Genomic DNA, 20751 nt, shown 5'->3' with positions numbered 1-20751 from the left:
AGGCCGGCAGTCACCAGACCGAACATCACAGAATCTGCAGCTTTAATTAATGAATCACAGGTTATACGGAATCTGTAAATCAATCTACTCAGTCCCTGCTCTGTGACAGGGTGTTTATGGTAAGCTGCGGAGACACCATCACGTGTTTCTCAACGCAAGCAATGAATAGCCAGGCCTTTCTCCGGGAAGGAACAACCACGGGAAGGGCAGCATCCAATAAAGGAGAACATCCAATAAAGGAAGACCACCTATGCCAAGCATGGTATCCATCCACAAACAGCTGTTTCGGGGTTTTTGCCCCTCATCAGTGTGGAGTAGGAAACTGGCTATTAGGAGCAGTGCCTGGTGAAAGGCTATGAAGGAACAGATGAATGACCTCAGGGAGACCAAAACATCCAACACTGCGGAGACACCATCACGTGTTTCTCAACGCAGTGATCCAGAACACTGCCCCCATCCCTTATGGGAAATATGCAAGCGCATGTAAAGTAAGCTGCGGAGACACCATCACGTTTCCTACTCCACACTGATGAGGGGCAAAAACCCCGAAACAGCTGTTTGTGGATGGATACCATGCTTGGCATAGGTGGTCTTCCTTTATTGGATATTCTCCTTTATTGGATGCTGCCCTTCCCGTGGTTGTTCCTTCCCGGAGAAAGGCCTGGCTATTCATTGCTTGCGTTGAGAAACACGTGATGGTGTCTCCGCAGCTTACTTTACATGCGTTTGCATATTTCCCATAAGGGATGGGGGCAGTGTTCTGGATCACTGCGTTGAGAAACACGTGATGGTGTCTCCGCAGTGTTGGATGTTTTGGTCTCCCCGAGGTCATTCATCTGTTCCTTCATAGGGTGTTTATGGTGACAGGCACGGCACCCTCTAAAATGGGGGTTTCATCACTTCATGCAGCCCTGAGAGTACAATAAATGGGGGACAGACTTCCTTTTAATAGATTGACAGCCTCCATGTTTAATATTCATCTATTCACATTACCATAGAAATTGGATAAGATCGTTTTATTAGGTGGTTTGAGTAAGGCCAGATGATATACATGTAGCTTCTTCTGCAGTGGTTGCTGAACCCTCCATCATTACGCTCACATAGCACCGTATTTTTGGCTGCAGCATGTTTCTGTGTAAGCTTCTCCAGCCGTGTAACTGGTCGCATCGTCTTCATTGTACAGGCTAATAACTGATTGATCACATCCAGAAAGTGACAGAGTCCCACATCGTAGCTGCACATTATAAAATCCTGGTCATGTTCTTTTCTGTATTCTACCAGTGAATGCTGTCTGACGGCCTGGTTCTTTAATGATCTTGGCTTATCTCTACACCTCTTATTGTGTAGGCTGCACTGTGTGGAGAACATATTACATGATCTGCCAAGGTTCTCCAAACAGTGCTACCTAGAAAATAGAAAGTGTGTTTGAACTCTGTCCCTACAGAACCATTAGTACTGTGGTGTGCATTATCTGGCATCATTCAGCTGTCTGGCCACGGTCAGGATCTCTTTGGCGCCTTTGCTCAGTAGTAAGTCTGCTAGTTCTGTTCCTAGATACTCTGCAGATGCCAAGGCCTTACGTGGCACACCAAGTGCTGTGATTCCTACGTGCTGACTGTCATCATTTGGTCCATCAACATCCTATATGGGAGGGAAAAAAAAAGTATGGTTCAGCATTAGTCAGTACTCAGCAGGAATATAACAAGAAAGTTTCAACCAAAATGCTGCTTAGATATGTCAATTTGTGAAGATAGCAGGCTACAAACGTCAAAGGCCGTGCTCAGAGAATGGGAAGAACCCAGGACCTTCAGTAAGGTCCATGGGCCATACAGGAGGAAGATGTCAGCGGATAGCAGTGGGGGGTGTGTTAGTAGCGCAGCCTGTAACCTGTCTTACCTCATCCGGGAACAGAACAGGTCTCTGCATCGTCTCCTTCAGGCAGTCGGATCCATCCAGGCTGTAAACAGCGCCAGTAAGATACAGCTAAAGAAACCCAGCACAATGTGAACGGATGCAATGAGTGGGACACAAAGAACCGTGAAAACCTGGAGATCCATTACCTGCGAATCCTGGATAACTGTGCACACTGCCACCGGCACGCTGCAGCCACCCTCCTAAAGGGAAACACAATGGTGGCGAATGTCAGTCATCCTATACACATAATCCTAAGGGGAACCAGGCAGGTTGCCCATTTCTCCACACCGCAAGCACATGTACACTCCTAACAAGCCCTGGTCGCCTGTGTCCTCTACACCGCCAGCACGTGTACAAGCCCTGGTCACCTGTGTCCTCTACACCGCCAGCACGTGTACAAGCCCTGGGCACCTGTGTCCTCTACACCGCCAGCACGTGTACACTCCTAACAAGCCCTGGTCACCTGTGTCCTCTACACCGCCAGCACGTGTACAAGCCCTGGGCACCTGTGTCCTCTACACCTCCAGCATGTGTACACTCCTAACAAGCCCTGCTCACCTGTGTCCTCTACACCGCCAGCACGTGTACAAGCCCTGGTCACCTGTGTCCTCTACACTGCCAGCACGTGTACACTCCTAACAAGCCCTGGTCACCTGTGTCCTCTACACCGCCAGCACGTGTACAAGCCCTGGTCACCTGTGTCCTCTACACCGCCAGCACGTGTACACTCCTAACAAGCCCTGGTCACCTGTGTCCTCTACACCGCCAGCACGTGTACAAGCCCTGGGCACCTGTGTCCTCTACACCTCCAGCATGTGTACACTCCTAACAAGCCCTGCTCACCTGTGTCCTCTACACCGCCAGCACGTGTACAAGCCCTGGTCACCTGTGTCCTCTACACTGCCAGCACGTGTACAAGCCCTGGTCACCTGTGTCCTCTACACTGCCAGCATGTGTACACTCCTAACAAGCCCTGGTCACATGTGTCCTCTACACCGCCAGCACGTGTACAAGCCCTGGTCACCTGTGTCCTCTACACTGCCAGCATGTGTACACTCCTAACAAGCCCTGGTCGCCTGTGTCCTCTACACCTCCAGCATGTGTACACTCCTAACAAGCCCTGGTCGCCTGTGTCCTCTACACCGCCAGCACGTGTACACTCCTAACAAGCCCTGGTCACATGTGTCCTCTACACCGCCAGCACGTGTACAAGCCCTGGTCACCTGTGTCCTCTACACCTCCAGCATGTGTACACTCCTAACAAGCCCTGCTCACCTGTGTCCTCTACACCGCCAGCACGTGTACACTCCTAACAAGCCCTGCTCACCTGTGTCCTCTACACCGCCAGCACGTGTACACTCCTAACAAGCCCTGCTCACCTGTCTCCTCTACACCGCCAGCATGTGTACACTCCTAACAAGCCCTGGTCGCCTGTGTCCTCTACACCTCCAGCATGTGTACACTCCTAACAAGCCCTGGTCGCCTGTGTCCTCTACACCGCCAGCACGTGTACACTCCTAACAAGCCCTGGTCACATGTGTCCTCTACACCGCCAGCACGTGTACAAGCCCTGGTCACCTGTGTCCTCTACACCTCCAGCATGTGTACACTCCTAACAAGCCCTGCTCACCTGTGTCCTCTACACCGCCAGCACGTGTACACTCCTAACAAGCCCTGCTCACCTGTCTCCTCTACACCGCCAGCATGTGTACACTCCTAACAAGCCCTGCTCACCTGTGTCCTCTACACCGCCAGCACGTGTACACTCCTAACAAGCCCTGGTCGCCTGTGTCCTCTACACCTCCAGCATGTGTACACTCCTAACAAGCCCTGGTCGCCTGTGTCCTCTACACCGCCAGCACGTGTACACTCCTAACAAGCCCTGGTTGCCCGTGTCCTCCACACCGCCAGCACGTGTACACTCCTAACAAGCCCTGGTTGCCCGTGTCCTCCACACCGCCAGCACGTGTACACTCCTAACAAGCCCTGGTCGCCCATGTCTCCACACCGCCAGCACATGTACACTCCTAACAAGCTCTGCCTACTGTATAGCTCATTAACAGGAGTCCAAAAACTACTGGCAAATTCTGTTCTCAATATGCAGATATGCTTCAGGCAGCCGATGGGGCGTTTCCCAGACTACTCATCCCACTCGCCATGTTATCTCGCCCCTGTGGGAAGGGCTGGTTAGGCAGGGCATTAGTATAGGAGTGTACACATGCTGGTGGCCAGGAGGGCATGGGCGACCTGCCACATTCCCTTCACGAGAACCTGAAAATTGACAAGTGACATGTGGAAGGATGAATACTGTTTCATGGGAAATCCAACACAAACGTGAGAATGTAACATATAACTTTCAATGGCAAGCAGATAAAAATAGTAAAGGTGTGAATAAAAAAACCTTCATTCAAATTGGGTTAGAATAGACCAATATCTGAAACACCTCCCCCATGGAGCAATATAGCGGGCCGCTCACCTTATTTATACCCCAATGGCTCCCGCCCTTACCAGTGCAATCCACAACTAGCCCTCCACTGGTAAGCCCTATTAACACCAAAGTTTCATCCTTTCAGGAAACTTATACATTTGCTGCAGAAAAAACGGATTTTATCAAACTGCAGCAGGCAGCCCAGTAAGTGACATCACTGGAATCAGGGTCTCTGCCCCTATATCATGCAGCTCTCAGCTAAGGCTTCAGAAATCCAGTGACCGATTCCCTCTAAAAGGACTTCTTAAACTTGGCTTGGTGCATATATTTGCATTGCAAAGTTCTCAAAAAGTAGAATAATTATAGCAGATCTTAAATACTGTACAATACATCCTAGTAAAAGTGGCAGATGGGCACAGCTGGTGACACCACTCATTCTGTTCTGGAAATAAGAGAGGGTGATTATTTGGGGTCTGCAATTATTAGTTGCTATGAGCTCCTGATAAGGACACGTTCACACAACCATATTTTCGATCTGAGTGGTAGCCATGAAAAAAAAAAAAAAAAAGCACCAATGTTACTCAGTGGGAAAGTGCACACAAGTGGTTTTTTTTAACTGACCAAATCAAGCACTGGTTTCTTCAGTGAGCTGATTGAGACTCACCCATTCAAATCTAAAAGGTGTAGAAATAAATGTGATGACACACAGAGCCTCAGTATAACATCCGTGTTTTATAGATACATTACAATTCTGTAACGTAGGAAACTAAATTGTCCTGTACATGATAACTAGCTGCTGCTGTGAAAAGACAGATTGCATATGGACGGGAAGTGAGAAAAAATCATCTGAGGTCTTTGGATGAAACACTGACTAATCTGTGATCCACATGTGTGACCCTGCCCTGACCGTCAGCGGGGGCTCTGATCACACGCTGCGGTGCCATCGGCGGTAACTTGCTGTGATCACACCCATTACTTTGATGGTATTCGCGGGGTCTTACCAGTCTTCTCATGAATGCTCTTTCGGCAATGCAGCACAACACAGTCTGAGGGTCCTGTAAGGCACAAACCATCTGCAGTATGTCCTGGTCTCGGGCTCGAACCTCCACAGCTAATGCACCCTATAGAAACAGAAGGTAAAAATGCCGTAACTCCAATCATTACAATTCAAGATCGCAAACCTAAAGATATATTACAATATTTATCCAGTATAATGCAAATAATGTGAAAATCGAATGACTGAAAAGAAGGAAATCCAGCCAATACGTACCTGACCCACCGCATACAGGCACTGCTCCGGTAACAGGATCTGAGAGGAGGAGGAAAAAAAAGGAACAATCATCAACTGAGGAGCTTCCCAATGTCACAGGAAGTATATGACAAGTATAATATCCACTGCACCCTTCACTGATGCAAGGAAACCGTTTGTTGGAGACCGTGCACAGCAATGAGAAGTAATCAGTGCTCCTTGGGTGTGAACATCGAGATGTTTCGATTTATTATCACTTGGGATTCCACTTGCACCCCGCATTCAACAAGTGCGCACTCCGTGTTTTATACTGGAAACTTATTACATGGCCCGAGATACCAGATCTGATGAAGATGCGGTCATAGTCTTATCCGTACTCCCATTGGGGCAGATTAACTGATCCCGTCCCAGTTTAGACAGTGAAATCGCTCCACATGCGTGTGCCTCACACTGGATGGGAAGTTTGGCACATCTGCAGACACTCGGCTAACTTTGCATTTGATGCCGCACCACTTTCCAGCTCCTCCACGTGCTGCTCGGTCACCGGGAGCCGCACACAGTAAGAAACTGGACTGCAAGTTGCGTAAATATATGAAGGATTTTTGGCTAAAGACCAGGTGCACTGAAAAGAAAATCTGCCCCCGCCTCCATGCAAAGTAAAACAATAAACTGTAAATGTATTTTTTACAAGAAAACAAGCCATCTACTTACCTGATCGATGCGGCTCTCCCAGCCCATGCGATGCAGACCTGCCGCAGCCAAAATAATGGCACTAAAATCATTATGGTCATCCAGCTTTTTCAATCGAGTGTTTAAATTACCCCGCTGAGGAGTGAAGTATTAAGGATGAACACAGCAAAAATAACAACTGGAAATACACAACATATGGACACTTTCTGAAGAGAAGTCTAAAGAATAAAAAAGGAGGCGGCGCGGTGTGCCAGGGTGGAAGCGGCTCTGTGGGCCAGGGTGGGGGCGTCGCAGTGTGCCAGGGTGGAAGCAGCTCTGTGGGCCAGGGTGGGGGCGTCGCAGTGTGCCAGGGTGGAAGCGGCTCTGTGGGCCAAGGTGAGGGCGGCTCAGTGTGCCAGGGTGGGAGATGTGCCAGGGTGGGGGTGGTATGGTGTGCCAGGGTCGGGGCGGCTCTGTGGGCCAGGGTGGGGGTGGCGCGTTGTGCCAGGGTGGGGACAGCACGCCTCCCGATTGCCTCAAAGCCTTGGATAACAGCCACAAAGCTTTCCAGTGGGCAGTCTTACAACCCAAAGGCGGTGAGGCCTTTTCAGGAATATATCAGAACAAGTCCAAAGAAGAAACAGGGCATCCAGGATTATGGATGCTGCAAAGGAGGGTATCATCAGGAGACCGAAGTCTACGGTCAGAAGCATCACTGCTCCGGAGTCCGCTTCCTCACACAAACTGGGGACTTACCCACCAAAAAGTGCCCTTCACGGGAGATCGGGAATGTCCGCAGAGACATCCCCCCAGAGGAGTAAAGCTCAGCAGACCTGGGAGAACAGATAGGAGGCAAGCTTTCATCGTTACTAGGAAGCTCCGCCGCCCCCATTCTGATCTCGGGTGCTGGTGAGGACTCAGACACAGCCGCCAGCCCCCCAGGACAAAAGAAGAAGCAGGAGGCATCTCCCCTCAACCAGGTAAGTGGTTCAGCAACTTTCTGTAAACAGCTGTAACCGCAGGGAAAGCCTTCACCTCTCTGCTCCCCCGGAACTAGCAGCACTTTGACAGCAGAGAATGTCCGCTGTGTCCACAGCGCTGCCGGCTACTGCGCGCAGGTGAATCCACATGTGATCGCCGAACCGTTCAATACATTCTATGGGCGACACTTCTCGTGGACACTAGCATCTCCGCAAGATAAATTGACATGTTGCGGTCTGGAAAGACATGCAGCATGCCAGTGTCTGCGGGAGATCTGCAGGCGTCTGCGGACGCATAGTGGGCATGGTATTTTTGCGGGGAAAAGCTGGCGTCATCACTCCCTTAGGCTATATTCACACTGGGCGTTTTTGCAGCTTTTTTTATGCAAATGTTACAGTACCGGCAAAGTCTATGAGATTTAAGAAATCTCATGCACACAGCCATGTACTAAACCTTATCAGCATGCACAAGAAACAAATCTGTCATGCCAAAACCGCAGCAAAAGAAAGGGCACAAGAAAAAACAAGGAAAACATGATTTTTTTCTGCAGCTTCGTTACTGCGAAGAGATCGGGTTTTGCTTCCGTAAAAAAAAAAAAAAAACGCTGAAAAAACGCCTAGTGTGAACTTACCCTTAATGAGCCACACATAGCACTGCGGCTCAGAGAGAACTTAGACACAGGTGACAGCCTCACTGGAAGATGAGGAAGCAATAAGGGCATCGGGAAGGGTCTCCCCCCAATAAGGGCATCGGGAAGGGTCTCCCCCCCCAATAAGGACATCCGGAAGGGTCTCCCCCCCAATAAGGACATCAGGAAGGGTCTCCCCCCCCCCCAATAAGGACATCAGGAAGGGTCTCCCCCCCCCCAATAAGGACATCAGGAAGGGTCTCCCCCCCCCAATAAGGGAATCAGGAAAGGTCTCCCCCCCACTAAGGGCATCAGGAAGGGTCTCCCCCCCCAATAAGGACATCAGGTAGGGTCTCCCCCCCCCCCCCAATAAGGACATCAGGTAGGGTCTCCCCCCCCCCCCCCAATAAGGGCATCGGGAAGGGTCTCCCCCCCCCCAATAAGGGCATCGGGAAGGGTCTTCCCCCAATAAGGACATTGGGAAGGGTCTCCCCCCCCCCCCAATAAGGTCATCCGGAAGGGTCTCCCCCCCCCCAATAAGGGCATCAGGAAGGGTCTCCCCCCCAATAAGGACATCAGGTAGGGTCTCCCCCCCCCCCCAATAAGGGCATCAGGAAGGGTCTCCCCCCCCCAATAAGGGCATCAGGTGGGGTCTCCTCCCAATAAGGACATCAGGAGGGGTCTCCCCCAATAAGGACATCGGGAGGGGTCTCCCCCCAATAAGGACATCGGGAAGGGTCTCCCCCCCCCCCCAATAAGGATATCAGGAAGGGTCCCCCCCCAATAAGGGCATCAGGAAGGGTCTCCCCCCCAATAAGGGCATCAGGAAGGGTCTCCCCCCCAATAAGGGCATCAGGAAGGGTCTCCCCCCCCCCACAATAAGGACATCAGGTGGGGTCTCCCCCAATAAGGGCATCAGGAAGGGTCTCCCCCCAATAAGGACATCAGGAGGGGTCTCCCCCCCCAATAAGGACATCGGGAAGGGTCCCCCCCCCCAATAAGGACATCAGGAAGGGTCTCCCCCCCCAATAAGGACACCGGGAAGGGTCTCCTCCCCCAATAAGGACATCAGGAAGGGTCTCCCCCCCAATAAGGGCATCAGGAAGGGTCTCCCCCCCCCCCCAAGGACATCGGGAAGGGTCTCCCCCCCCAATAAGGGCATCGGGAAGGGTCTCTCCCCCCCCCCCCCAATAAGGGCATCGGGAAGGGTCTCCCCCCCAATAAGGGCATCGGGAAGGGTCTCCCCCCCAATAAGGGCATCAGGAAGGGTCTCCCCCCCCAATAAGGACATCAGGTAGGGTCTCCCCCCCCCCCCAATAAGGGCATCGGGAAGGGTCTCCCCCCCCCCCAATAAGGGCATCGGGAGGGGTCTCCCCCCCAATAAAGGCATCGGGAAGGGTCTTCCCCCAATAAGGACATTGGGAAGGGTCTCCCCCCCCCCCCAATAAGGGCATCAGGAAGGGTCTCCCCCCCCACAATAAGGACATCAGGTGGGGTCTCCCCCAATAAGGGCATCAGGAAGGGTCTCCCCCCAATAAGGACATCGGGAAGGGTCCCCCCCAATAAGGACATCGGGAAGGGTCCCCCCCCCCAATAAGGACATCAGGAAGGGTCTCCCCTCCCAATAAGGACACCGGGAAGGGTCTCCCCCCCCCCAATAAGGGCATCGGGAAGGGTCTCCCCCCCCCAATAAGGACATCGGGAAGGGTCCCCCCCCCAATAAGGACATCAGGAAGGGTCTCCCCTCCCAATAAGGACACCGGGAAGGGTCTCCCCCCCCCCCCAATAAGGGCATCGGGAAGGGTCTCCCCCCCCACAATAAGGACATCAGGTGGGGTCTCCCCCAATAAGGGCATCAGGAAGGGTCTCCCCCCAATAAGGACATCAGGAGGGGTCTCCCCCCCCCAATAAGGACATCGGGAAGGGTCCCCCCCCCAATAAGGACATCAGGAAGGGTCTCCCCTCCCAATAAGGACACCGGGAAGGGTCTCCTCCCCCAATAAGGACATCAGGAAGGGTCTCCCCCCCCCCCAATAAGGGCATCAGGAAGGGTCTCCCCCCCCCCAAGGACATCGGGAAGGGTCTCCCCCCCCAATAAGGGCATCGGGAAGGGTCTCTCCCCCCCCCCCCCAATAAGGGCATCGGGAGGGGCCTCCCCCCAATAAGGGCATCGGGAAGGGTCTCCCCCCCAATAAGGGCATCGGGAAGGGTCTCCCCCCCAATAAGGGCATCGGGAAGGGTCTCCCCCCCCAATAAGGGCATCGGGAAGGGTCTCTCCCCCCCCCCAATAAGGACATCCGGAAGGGTCTCCCCCCCCCCCCAATAAGGGCATCAGGAAGGGTCTCCCCCCAATATGGACATCAGGAAGGGTCTCCCCCCCCCAATAAGGACATCAGGCAGGGTCCCCCCCCCCCCAATAAGGACATCAGGAAGGGTCTCCCCCCCCCCAATAAGGGCATCAGGTGGGGTCTCCTCCCAATAAGGACATCAGGAGGGGTCTCCCCCCAATAAGGACATCGGGAGGGGTCTCCCCCCAATAAGGACATCGGGAAGGGTCTCCCCCCCCCCCCAATAAGGATATCAGGAAGGGTCCCCCCCAATAAGGACATCAGGAGGGGTCTCCCCCTCTCCAATAAGGGCATCAGGAAGGGTCTCCCTCCCCAATAAGGGCATCAGGAAGGGTCTCCCTCCCCAATAAGGGCATCAGGAAGGGTCTCCCCCCCCAATAAGAGCATCAGGAAGGGTCTCCCCCCCCAAAATAAGGACATCAGGTGGGGTCTCCCCCAATAAGGGCATCAGGAAGGGTCTCCCCCCAATAAGGACATCAGGAAGGGTCTCCACCCAATAAGGACATCAGGAAGGGTCTCCCCCCAATAAGGACATCAGGAAGGGTCTCCCCCCAATAAGGACATCAGGAAGGGTCTCCCCCCAATAAGGACATCAGGAAGGGTCTCCCCCCAATAAGAACATCAGGAAGAGTCTCCCCCCAATAAGGACATGCTGAAAGGGACCAACAACCTTATAGAAGGATCCACAGGGGTGCAGAAGGGAAAGCTGTGAAGCAAAATAGATCTGTGCCTGGTAAGGAAGCAGTAATACAGGGTGGGCCATGTATATGGATACACCTAAATAAAATGGGAATGGTTGGGGATATCACCTTCCTGTTTGTGGCACCTTAGTTTCCCCCTCCCATATACTAATGTGCCACAAACAGGAAGTTGATATCACAAACCATTCCCATTTTATTTAGGTGTATCCATATACATGGCCCACCCTGTAGCTCCTTCTGATGACACATGAAGAGACTCAGTTAATGAGCCTGTAAGTCTTGATAGTTACTACTAATGGTATCAATGAGGCACTCCCCATCATCCAGCCACTGCTTAGAACATGCCCTGGATAGATCTAGCTTGGATGAAAATTGCAAGCGATATTTCCCCGTCATCCTCATTAATGACATTTAACAGTTGTGAAGGGATATACATAGAGAATGACGCGTCTGTAGAGGATAATAGAGAATGACACCACCACGTAATAATTCTGTTGGGAATGGTTTGTTTCCCAGAGACTATTTCTGAATTAACATAAAATACTGGAGAAGTTTTTTTGCCTCTGAAAGACTAGCCTCAGAATCGTTTGTGAAACATGTGTGGCACCTTCACGACATCACTACATCTTCCCCTTTTGTTTAATGTTTTTTTTATGCTATAAAAGATCAAAAATCGGGAGGAAATCTGCAGTTACTCCTCTACTAGCTCTTTAAATGAAGAAACCTCTCCTGAAATTGATATGAATGACGCCATTACACCTGTTTCAGAACTATATCAAAAAAGTAAGAAATAATTTGCGACTTTCTATTAAAAAAAAAGCCTCAACCCACAAGCTGCAGAAATGGCGTCTAAACCGGAAGACCCCAATAACTGAATCGAGAGTGCAGAAATGGTCATAACAAAAATCCATCAAAGTAAAGAAGCCCTGACGAATTCTCGAGGATTGCACAAAGAAATATCGGATCTAAAGCCAAAACTAGCAACTAGGAAGGAAGAGCAAGAATAACCAACTTATGAATTAGAGGCGTTCTTGAGCCAGTGACGCCCGTGGATTCAAAGCATTACGTCACGAATGACCACACATCTACCGCCAGACCTCTCGGAGAATAACACGCTATTGCTTATAGAGTACGGAAACCACATTATTTGCCCCAAGACATTCCCAGAGACATAATATTCTCCTTTCTATCCTTTCAACCAAGGAGAAAATTATTGGAGTGAACAAAAAGCACAAAGAAACTTCCCGCTCCCTGTAACTGCATCTATACAAGACAACACTGTCTGCTAGAAAATCTCTGCAAAATATTACAAGCAAACTAATTCATGCAGGAATCAAATACAACCTACAGATCCAACTGGAAAATGAGAGCCGTCCAGTTCCATCCGTGCCCGGTGGAGCCGTCCAGTTCCATCCGTGCCCGGTGGAGCCGTCCAGTTCCATCCCTGCCCGGTGGAGCCGTCCAGTTCCATCCCTGCCCGGTGGAGCCGTCCAGTTCCATCCCTGCCCGGTGGAGCCGTCCAGTTCCATCCCTGCCCGGTGGAGCCGTCCAGTTCCATCCCTGCCCGGTGGAGCCGTCCAGTTCCATCCCTGCCCGGTGGAGCCGTCCAGTTCCATCCCTGCCCGGTGGAGCCGTCATGTCCCATCCCTGCCCGATGGAGCCGTCATGTCCCATCCCTGCCCGATGGAGCCGTCATGTCCCATCCCTGCCCGATGGAGCCGTCATGTCCCATCCATGCCCGATGGAGCCATCCAGTTCCATCCATGCCCGATGGAGCCGTCCAGTTCCATCCATGCCCGATGGAGCCGTCCAGTTGCATCCATGCCCGATGGAGCCGTCCAGTTGCATCCATGCCCGATGGAGCCGTCCAGTTCCATCCATGCCCGATGGAGCCGTCCAGTTCCATCCATGCCCGATGGAGGACCAGATCTCCTACGCAGGTTACACGTTGGACTTTCTGTAAAGAACTAACCCTCTTTTTCAGACTGGATTACAACATCCTCTAGATTACAACTATTCACTACTAAGTCGCTAATGTCTGCTACACTGACTCCTCATCCATTCCTTCTGGGCTACAACAGTCCACCACCAACTCACTAATGTGTATCACAATGATTCCTCACCCATCTCCACTAACTCACTAATGACTATCAAACCGATTCTTCACCTATTCCTATTGGATTACAACATTTCTCGGATTAGAATTCCTCATTACAGATATATCAAGATAATCGTTACCTCGACTTTCTCCCGGGATTACAAACCTGTCTTGGATCCACACTGAAAGTCCACTTTAAGACCATAATCAGAATATCCTAGAAGCGCTCTCTGGCCCCCACAGGGTGGGCATTATCCCACCTGTATTATCCCGCCCCTGACCCGCTCACTTAGGCTGGGTTCACACTGCATTGCTGGCGTCAGTTGGACGGACTACGTTACACAGTGGCATAATGCGGTGTAACGTAGTCTGTTTAACGCCGCCATTGACTCCAATGTCGGACGCAGCACTAGCGCCCGCCCACAATGGGCGTGCGCTAGGGATGTGCCGTCATTGAGTGACGGACCCCAAGACGCGGGCTGCAGCATTTCCGGGTCTGTCACTGCTAGCGCAGATATAGATAGCAGATGCTCTATCTGCTCTAGCATGCTGCCATACCGGCACTTACGTTTACAGCAGCCCGTTACCGTATGTGTTGAGCGGGCTGCTGTAAACGTAATGTGAACCCAGCCTTACAGCAACTGTTAAAAACAAAGTTTATCATATTATACTTACCTTTAGAGTTGTCTCGGTAGATAAGCTACAATATCTTGACACCTTTTACTGTATATTTATAGTATGGGTTAGACATGGGTATTTATGCCTGTCACCATCACCCTTTTAGATATATAGTATGTGTGCGTTTGTCTTTCACTATACCACATTGAGGAAGATCTGGGAGAATACAAGAGGTCCTGGGATAAGGAACCTCATATTTTAGACCAAAAGGAAAAAACTGTTAAAAACCTGTTACACAAAGCATTTTTATAGGCGCAGTAAGCACACAACTCATTGGTTGGCGTGAGCAGTGTAATACCGCACTTGTCCTGGAGAGGCACTGTAGGGAACCTGTGGGGTCCCTGAGCCTCAGTGCACTGCGTAATGTGAATGTAGCCAGGCAGCGCTCAGTGAGGAAATGTCCTCCAGCTTCTCAGGTACATGTGGGAATGCACAGGCAGCATTATAAATTGACAGACACATCGCTGGGAACCTGGATTCATGTTTTAAATTGTACTGCAGGCGGTTTGTGAGGCCACAGGGGCCGGACGGGCTTCTCCACATACCAGCAGATCGCTGGGCTTCACCACGATGAGCCCATTTACTGTCAAAAGGATACAATATCTTTAAACTGTAAATGAGGGTATCGCTTTTTCAGCTGAGCAGCCCTGCGAAGGGAGCTGGTCCCAATTGTGCTGAAAAACAAACAAATATTATAAAAATAAACTTTTCATTTGTGCCTCACTCACGTGTGGCTGCGGCCTACGCTGGGGGTTGGGGGAAAGAGACACATAGTGACTAAGGACGCACCGACCACTTCATCCAACACCAACCACCATAATGACTGTGCTGCACTCACATGTGGCTGCGGCCTACACTGGGGGATGGGGGAGAGTGACAGATAAGGACTAAGGACGCACCGACTGCTTCATCCGACAGCAACCACCATAATAACTGTGCTGCACTCACATGTGGCTGCGGCCTACACTGGGGGATGGGGAAAGAGACACATAAGGACTAAGGACGCACCGACCGCTTCATCCAACACCAACCACCATAATAACTGTGCTGCACTCACATGTGGCTGCGGCCTACACTGGGGGATGGGGGGAAGTGACACATAAGGACTAAGGATGCACCGACCGCTTCATCCAACACCAACCACCATAATAACTGTGCTGCACTCACATGTGGCTGCGGCCTACGCTGGGGGAAGTGACACAAACGGACTAAGGACGTACCGGTACGACCGCTTCATCCAACACCAACCACCATAATAACTGTGCTGCACTCACATGTGGCTGCGGCCTACGCTGGGGGATGGGGGAAGTGACACATAAGGACTAAGGAGGCACCGACCGCTTCATCCAACACCAACCACCATAACTATGCTGCACTCACATGTAGCTGCGGCCTACGCTGGGGGATGGGGGGGGGGGGGGGGGGGAAGTGACACATAAGGACTAAGGACGCACAGACCGCTTCATCCGACAACAACCACCATAATAACTGTGCTGCACTCACATGTGGCTGCGGCCTACACTGGGGGATGGGGGGGAAGTGACAGATAAGGACTAAGGACGCACCGACCACTTCATCCGACAACAACCACCATAATAACTGTGCTGCACTCACATGTGGCTGCGGCCTACACAGGGGGATGGGGGGGAAGTGACACATAAGGACTAAGGACGTACAGACCGCTTCATCCAACACCAACCACCATAATAACTGTGCTGCACACACATGTGGCTGCGGCCTACGCTGGGGGATGGGGGGAAGTGACACATAAGGACTAAGGACCCACTGACCGCTTCATCCAACACCAACCACCATAATAACTGTGCTGCACTCACACGTGGCTGCGGCCTACGCTGGGGGATGGGGGGAAGCGACACATAAGGACTAAGGACGTACCGACCGCTTCATCCAACACCAACCACCATAACTGTGCTGCACTCACATGTGGCTGCGGCCTACGCTGGGGGATGGGGGAAAGAGACATATAGTGACTAAGGACGCACCAACCGCTTCATCCAACACCATAACTGTGGCGGTCGCACTCTCGCACCGTCTAATGCAAGTTTATGCAATGTAAATAGTAAAGTGCCTGTAAATCAGCCCCCGTAATGGAAGCAGAGGGGGATTCACTGGTTTGCTCCAGTTTTCAATCATTTGCTGTAATTTACACCAGATGCTGTCAGATTACTGCACAGATCTCCCACCAAGCCCTCAGTCGCCACTAAATATTATAGGAGAACAAAGGAGACGTTCCTGTCCTGTGTAGGTAGAATGGAAAAGTAACAGTAATGGTGCTAATCTCACCTATTTTGGGGCAAACTTTCCAATGTATTTCCCACACTCTTAGGGTGAAAAACAACTGCATCATACGGACTTTCACGCCTAAGGGGAAAAAAAAATACATGAGAGTCACAACAGCGACAGAAAAGCACAAAATCTATCATCGCTACAGATAAGTCCAAGCCTTTTTCAACATGAAGGTTTTTTACTACTTGCACAACACCTACTTAAAGGGAACCTGTCACCACGTTTTTGGAAGATGGGATAAAAATAGCGTTAAATAGGGGCAGAGGTGGGCATTACATTAGTGTGTTTGTTATGCGTTTATTACCCACCTAAGTTGCCGAAATACGTTTGCAAAGTCTCCGTTTTCGCCTGTCAATCAGGCTGGTCTGGTCAAAAGGGCGTTGTCTTCCCCCAGATTTTGCGTAGTTTTCCGTTGGTGGCGTAGTGGTGTGCGCATGCCCAAGGTCCCGAATCCTCTGCCAGGGGATTTAAAAGAGCGCGCTGTTCGTTTTCATTGGTGATCGGTGGGCGCGGCCATCTTCCTTTGGCCGCGCGTGCGCAGAAGCGGCGCTCTGCTGGCCGCGGCTTCAGGAAAATGGCCGCGGGATGCCGCGCGTGCGCAGATGGATATCGCGGCGGCCATTTTCCTGAAGCCGCGGCCAGCAGAGCGCCGCTTCTGCGCACGCGCGGCCAAAGGAAGATGGCCGCGCCCACCGATCACCAATGAAAACGAACAGCGCGCTCTTTTAAATCCCCTGGCAGAGGATTCGGGACCTTGGGCATGCGCACACCACTACGCCACCAACGGAAAACTACGCAAAATCTGGGGGAAGACAACGCCCTTTTGACCAGACCAGCCTGATTGACAGGCGAAAACGGAGACTTTGCAAACGTATTTCGGCAACTTAGGTGGGTAATAAACGCATAACAAACACACTAATGTAATGCCCACCTCTGCCCCTATTTAACGCTATTTTTATCCCATCTTCCAAAAACGTGGTGACAGGTTCCCTTTAAAAGCGAATCTGCTACCTGGTTTTTCCCACTCAATCTGAGAGCAGCATAATGCAGGGGCAGGAACCCTGACTCCAGTGGTATGTCACTTACTCGGCTGCTTGTTGTAGGTTTGAAAAAAATCAGTGTTTTATCAGCTGCAGATTATTACTAGAGGACTACTGCCATGTAGTCATCCATATTCTTGAGCTCTGCATAACCTCACCACCACCACTGATTGGCAGCTTTCTGTGTACACTGTGCATAGGCAGAAAGCTGCCAATCAGTGGTGTAGGCAGGTTTATATAGGGCTCAGCATTCAGAGATCTGATAGATCTGCAGCAGGGAAAACAGAGAATTTATCCAAACTACAACCTGCAACGTAACAGCACCAGACTCAAGGTCTCTGCCCCTACACCATGATGCCCTCAGATGGGGAAGTAAAATCCTGTCATCAGGTTTTCTTTTAAATACTGTATTCCTAAACCCCACATTGGGTCTCCCAGCGCCTGCATGACATTATCCCTCATTAACACTGCAGCCAAACATCGGCTGCTAACTGGCTGCTGTGATCACATAGGGGTCATTAGAGGGAAGGGTGAATGCTAAAGCCCAATGATGGCCGCGGTGCTGATGTGGACAATGCCATGCAAGAGTTGGAGACACTGGGATAGCGCCGAAGCAGGAGGGGTTGTCCAAGAAGTGGATAACCCCTTCAACACCAGGGGTATTTGTTTTTGGTTTCTGTTTTTTGCTCTCCTTCCCAGAGCCATAACTTTACTTTTCCATCAATATGGCCATGTGAAGGCTTGTTTTTTGTGGGACAAGTTTTAATTTTGAACGACACCATTGGTTTTACCAAATACTGTACTAGAAAACAGGAAAAAAATCAAAGTGCGGTGAAATCGAAAAAAAAGTGCAATTACACAATTGTTTTTTTTTTTTAACATGTTCACCAAATGCTAGCACTGACTGGCCATTATGATTCTCCAGGTCATTACAAGTTCACAGACCCAAAACATGTCTAGGTTTTTTTTTAATTTAATTTGTAAAGTTTGCTCAAAGTTTGCAACAACAAAAAAAAGTCTGAGACCCTTGGCACCTTCATCTTTCTTGGTGAGGGCTTATTTTTTGTGCACCGAGCTGGCGTTTTTATTAATGCCATTTTGGGATAGATGCTTTGATCACTCGTTTTTGCATTTTATTGCAATGTTGCAGCAACCAAACAAAACATAATTCTGGAATTTTGATTTTTTTTTTTTACTCGTTACGCTGTTTACCAATTGGATTTATTCTTTTTATATATTGATAGATGGGGAATTTCTGAACATGGAAATACCAAATATATGTATTTTTATGTTTTGGTTTTTTTTAAAGGGGCAAAAAGGGGGTGATTTGAACTTTAATACTAATATTTTTTAAAGTGCCCCTGTCAGCAGGATTGTGCACAGTAACCTACAGACAGTGTCAGGTTGGCGCCGTTATACTGATTAATGAGACCTGGGGATGAAATCCGTCTTGTGGTTGTTGTGTAATCTTTATTTTCAGTGTTGTGTTAATGATATGCCGGTGCTCCGGGGCGGCCTGTGGGGGGGGGTCTGCTTACATATTCATCAGTATGGCTTCTGACAGGTCACTGACCTGCCCCCTAGTTTACATAATGAATATTATATATATATATATATATATATATATATATATATATATATATATATATATATATATATATATATATATATATATTTATCATGATTGCATGCGTAATGTGCAGTTCATTCTTTTATATCATGCTATAAATAAATTCATCAGAAAAAAAAAATGTGTCTAAAAAAATGGCATCGGCTGCAACCTGCACAATAGCATCCACCGGCGATTTGATAGCTGCAACTGCGCAGGCACCACCGATGCCGTCTTGGAGGACGACATTTTTGGTTTCTCTAGCAAGATGGCACCTCTTGCAGCTGGCGCCATTTTCAGACATTTCTTTTCGATGAACTATAAAAGAATGAACTGCACATTACACATCCAATCATGCTGGAGTGCAGGCGCTGCTGTCTGCATGTGATTGTTTTGTAAATAAATATATATATATATATATATATATATATATATATATATATATATATATTTATTATGGAAACTAGGGGGCAGGTCAGTGAGGGACCAGTGACCTGTCATAAGCCATAAGGCTGAATATGTAATTAGAGCACCACATGAAGACTAGTGATGGGCGAGTGTACTTGTTGCTCGGGTGATCTCCGAGTATTTATGACTGCTCAGAGATTTAGTTTTCATCGCGGCAGCTGAGTGATTTACAGCTATTAGCCTGCTTGATTACATGTGGAGATTCCCTAGCAACCAGGCAACCCCCACATGTACTTATGCTGGCTAACAGATGTAAATCATTCAGCTGTGTCAACAAAAACTAAATCTCCTAACTCAAACAAATACTCGGAGACCACCGGAGCAATGATCATACCTTGCTCATCGTTAATGAAGACCCCCCACAGCTCCACCCCGGAGCACGAGCATATCATTAACTCAAAACTGAAAATAAAGATTACACAACAACCACAAGACGGATTTCATCACCAGGTCTCATTAATCAGTATAATTGCACTGACCTGACACTGTCTGTGAACAATCCTGCTGACAAGTTCCCCTTCAATAATTTTTTTTTTTTTTTAGTTTTCAGTTGCTTCAATAGTCTCCATGGGATCCGATCGCTTGTGCTTCAGCCCTACTGTGTGACAAAAATGCTCATCTGCTATGACCACCAGGTGGCACTCATAGCAGTTCGACAATGACAACCACAGGGGTCTCCTGCAGACCCTGGGTTGTCATGCCAGCCCATCAGTGCCCTGCGATCATGTAACAGGGTTGTAGATGGGCGGAGCTAAGACACACATCCGGTTTGTGCAAGTTAAATGCCGCTGTCAGATTGACAGTGGCATTTAACTAGTTAACATCAGCGAGTGGATCGCGAGTCCACTTGCTGCTGTTAGGGGCACATGTCAGCTGATCAGATCCACTGTCATGTGCTGGAAAAGGTGAGGGCTCAGAGCGTAAGTCCACAAAAAGGGGGAGGCGACCTATGACGGATATACACGTCATAGGTCGTTAAAGGGTTAATGAGATTTGTTCAACCAAATGTGTTTTGTAGATTAAGAAGAGACTAAGTATGGAAATGTTGGGAGGTTTCCCCCGATTGGCATTATGTAGAGTCAATCTTTTTTGATGAAAGAATGTGAATAGGGAGAGGATGTCCTGGGTGAGAGGAGCCTCAGGAGATTAAACCACTCACTTGCATACGGCTCCAATGGTAAAACCAGGAGGTAGAGTTGTAGGCAAATCTTTCAGTGAATGAACCACAAGATCAACCCTAAAAAAAAAAAAAAATGGAGGACACACATTTAATTGAGGCTCACACCAACATCATGTCTTCCATTATTAAAGGATCTATGATGTAAATCCATTTTGTAATGAATCCTTATTTCCCCACTTGACTTCTACTGGCCCCCAACAGATGAACACAGCGGCTGCAGGGATCGGCCATGTAATAGAAGGCTGGCGTGTGATGGCAGATGCCCAACATGGCCACAAGCAAACCTCAGCGACTTACTCATTTCTCTCCAGAGCGTTCTCCAGCTCCTTGGTAAATAGACTCTTTTCACCTATCTGGAGACAAGAAGGTAAAATCTATATAAAGGAGATGCAGTGTTCTTGGCTTTGCAGACATGGCATCTGCTCTTTCGTGGATAAGCTATGGCCAGGTGAG

General features: G+C 49.7%; 1 protein-coding gene across 2 annotated transcripts in view; it reads right to left on the bottom strand.

The window, feature by feature from the left end:
- Positions 1-1001: 1001 nt before the first annotated feature.
- Positions 1002-20751, bottom strand: part of HMBS (hydroxymethylbilane synthase) — a 51559-nt gene continuing 31809 nt past the window's right edge. For both annotated transcript variants that reach the window (XM_077250595.1, XM_077250594.1), the window contains exons 5-14: positions 20596-20651; positions 20278-20355; positions 15999-16076; positions 14293-14368; positions 6303-6416; positions 5613-5651; positions 5344-5463; positions 2061-2114; positions 1897-1983; positions 1002-1641 (exon numbers count right to left, since the gene is read on the bottom strand). In XM_077250595.1, coding sequence (XP_077106710.1) covers positions 1468-1641; positions 1897-1983; positions 2061-2114; positions 5344-5463; positions 5613-5651; positions 6303-6416; positions 14293-14368; positions 15999-16076; positions 20278-20355; positions 20596-20651 — 876 coding nt within the window. In that variant the 3' untranslated portion in view covers positions 1002-1467. The remainder of the gene's footprint in view (positions 1642-1896; positions 1984-2060; positions 2115-5343; positions 5464-5612; positions 5652-6302; positions 6417-14292; positions 14369-15998; positions 16077-20277; positions 20356-20595; positions 20652-20751) is intronic.

The sequence above is a fragment of the Ranitomeya variabilis genome, chromosome 4 (genome assembly GCF_051348905.1).
Source record: "Ranitomeya variabilis isolate aRanVar5 chromosome 4, aRanVar5.hap1, whole genome shotgun sequence".
NCBI lineage: Eukaryota > Metazoa > Chordata > Amphibia > Anura > Dendrobatidae > Ranitomeya > Ranitomeya variabilis.
The sequence above is the reverse complement of the archived record's forward strand: the minus strand, read 5'-3'. Positions and strand labels throughout refer to the sequence as shown.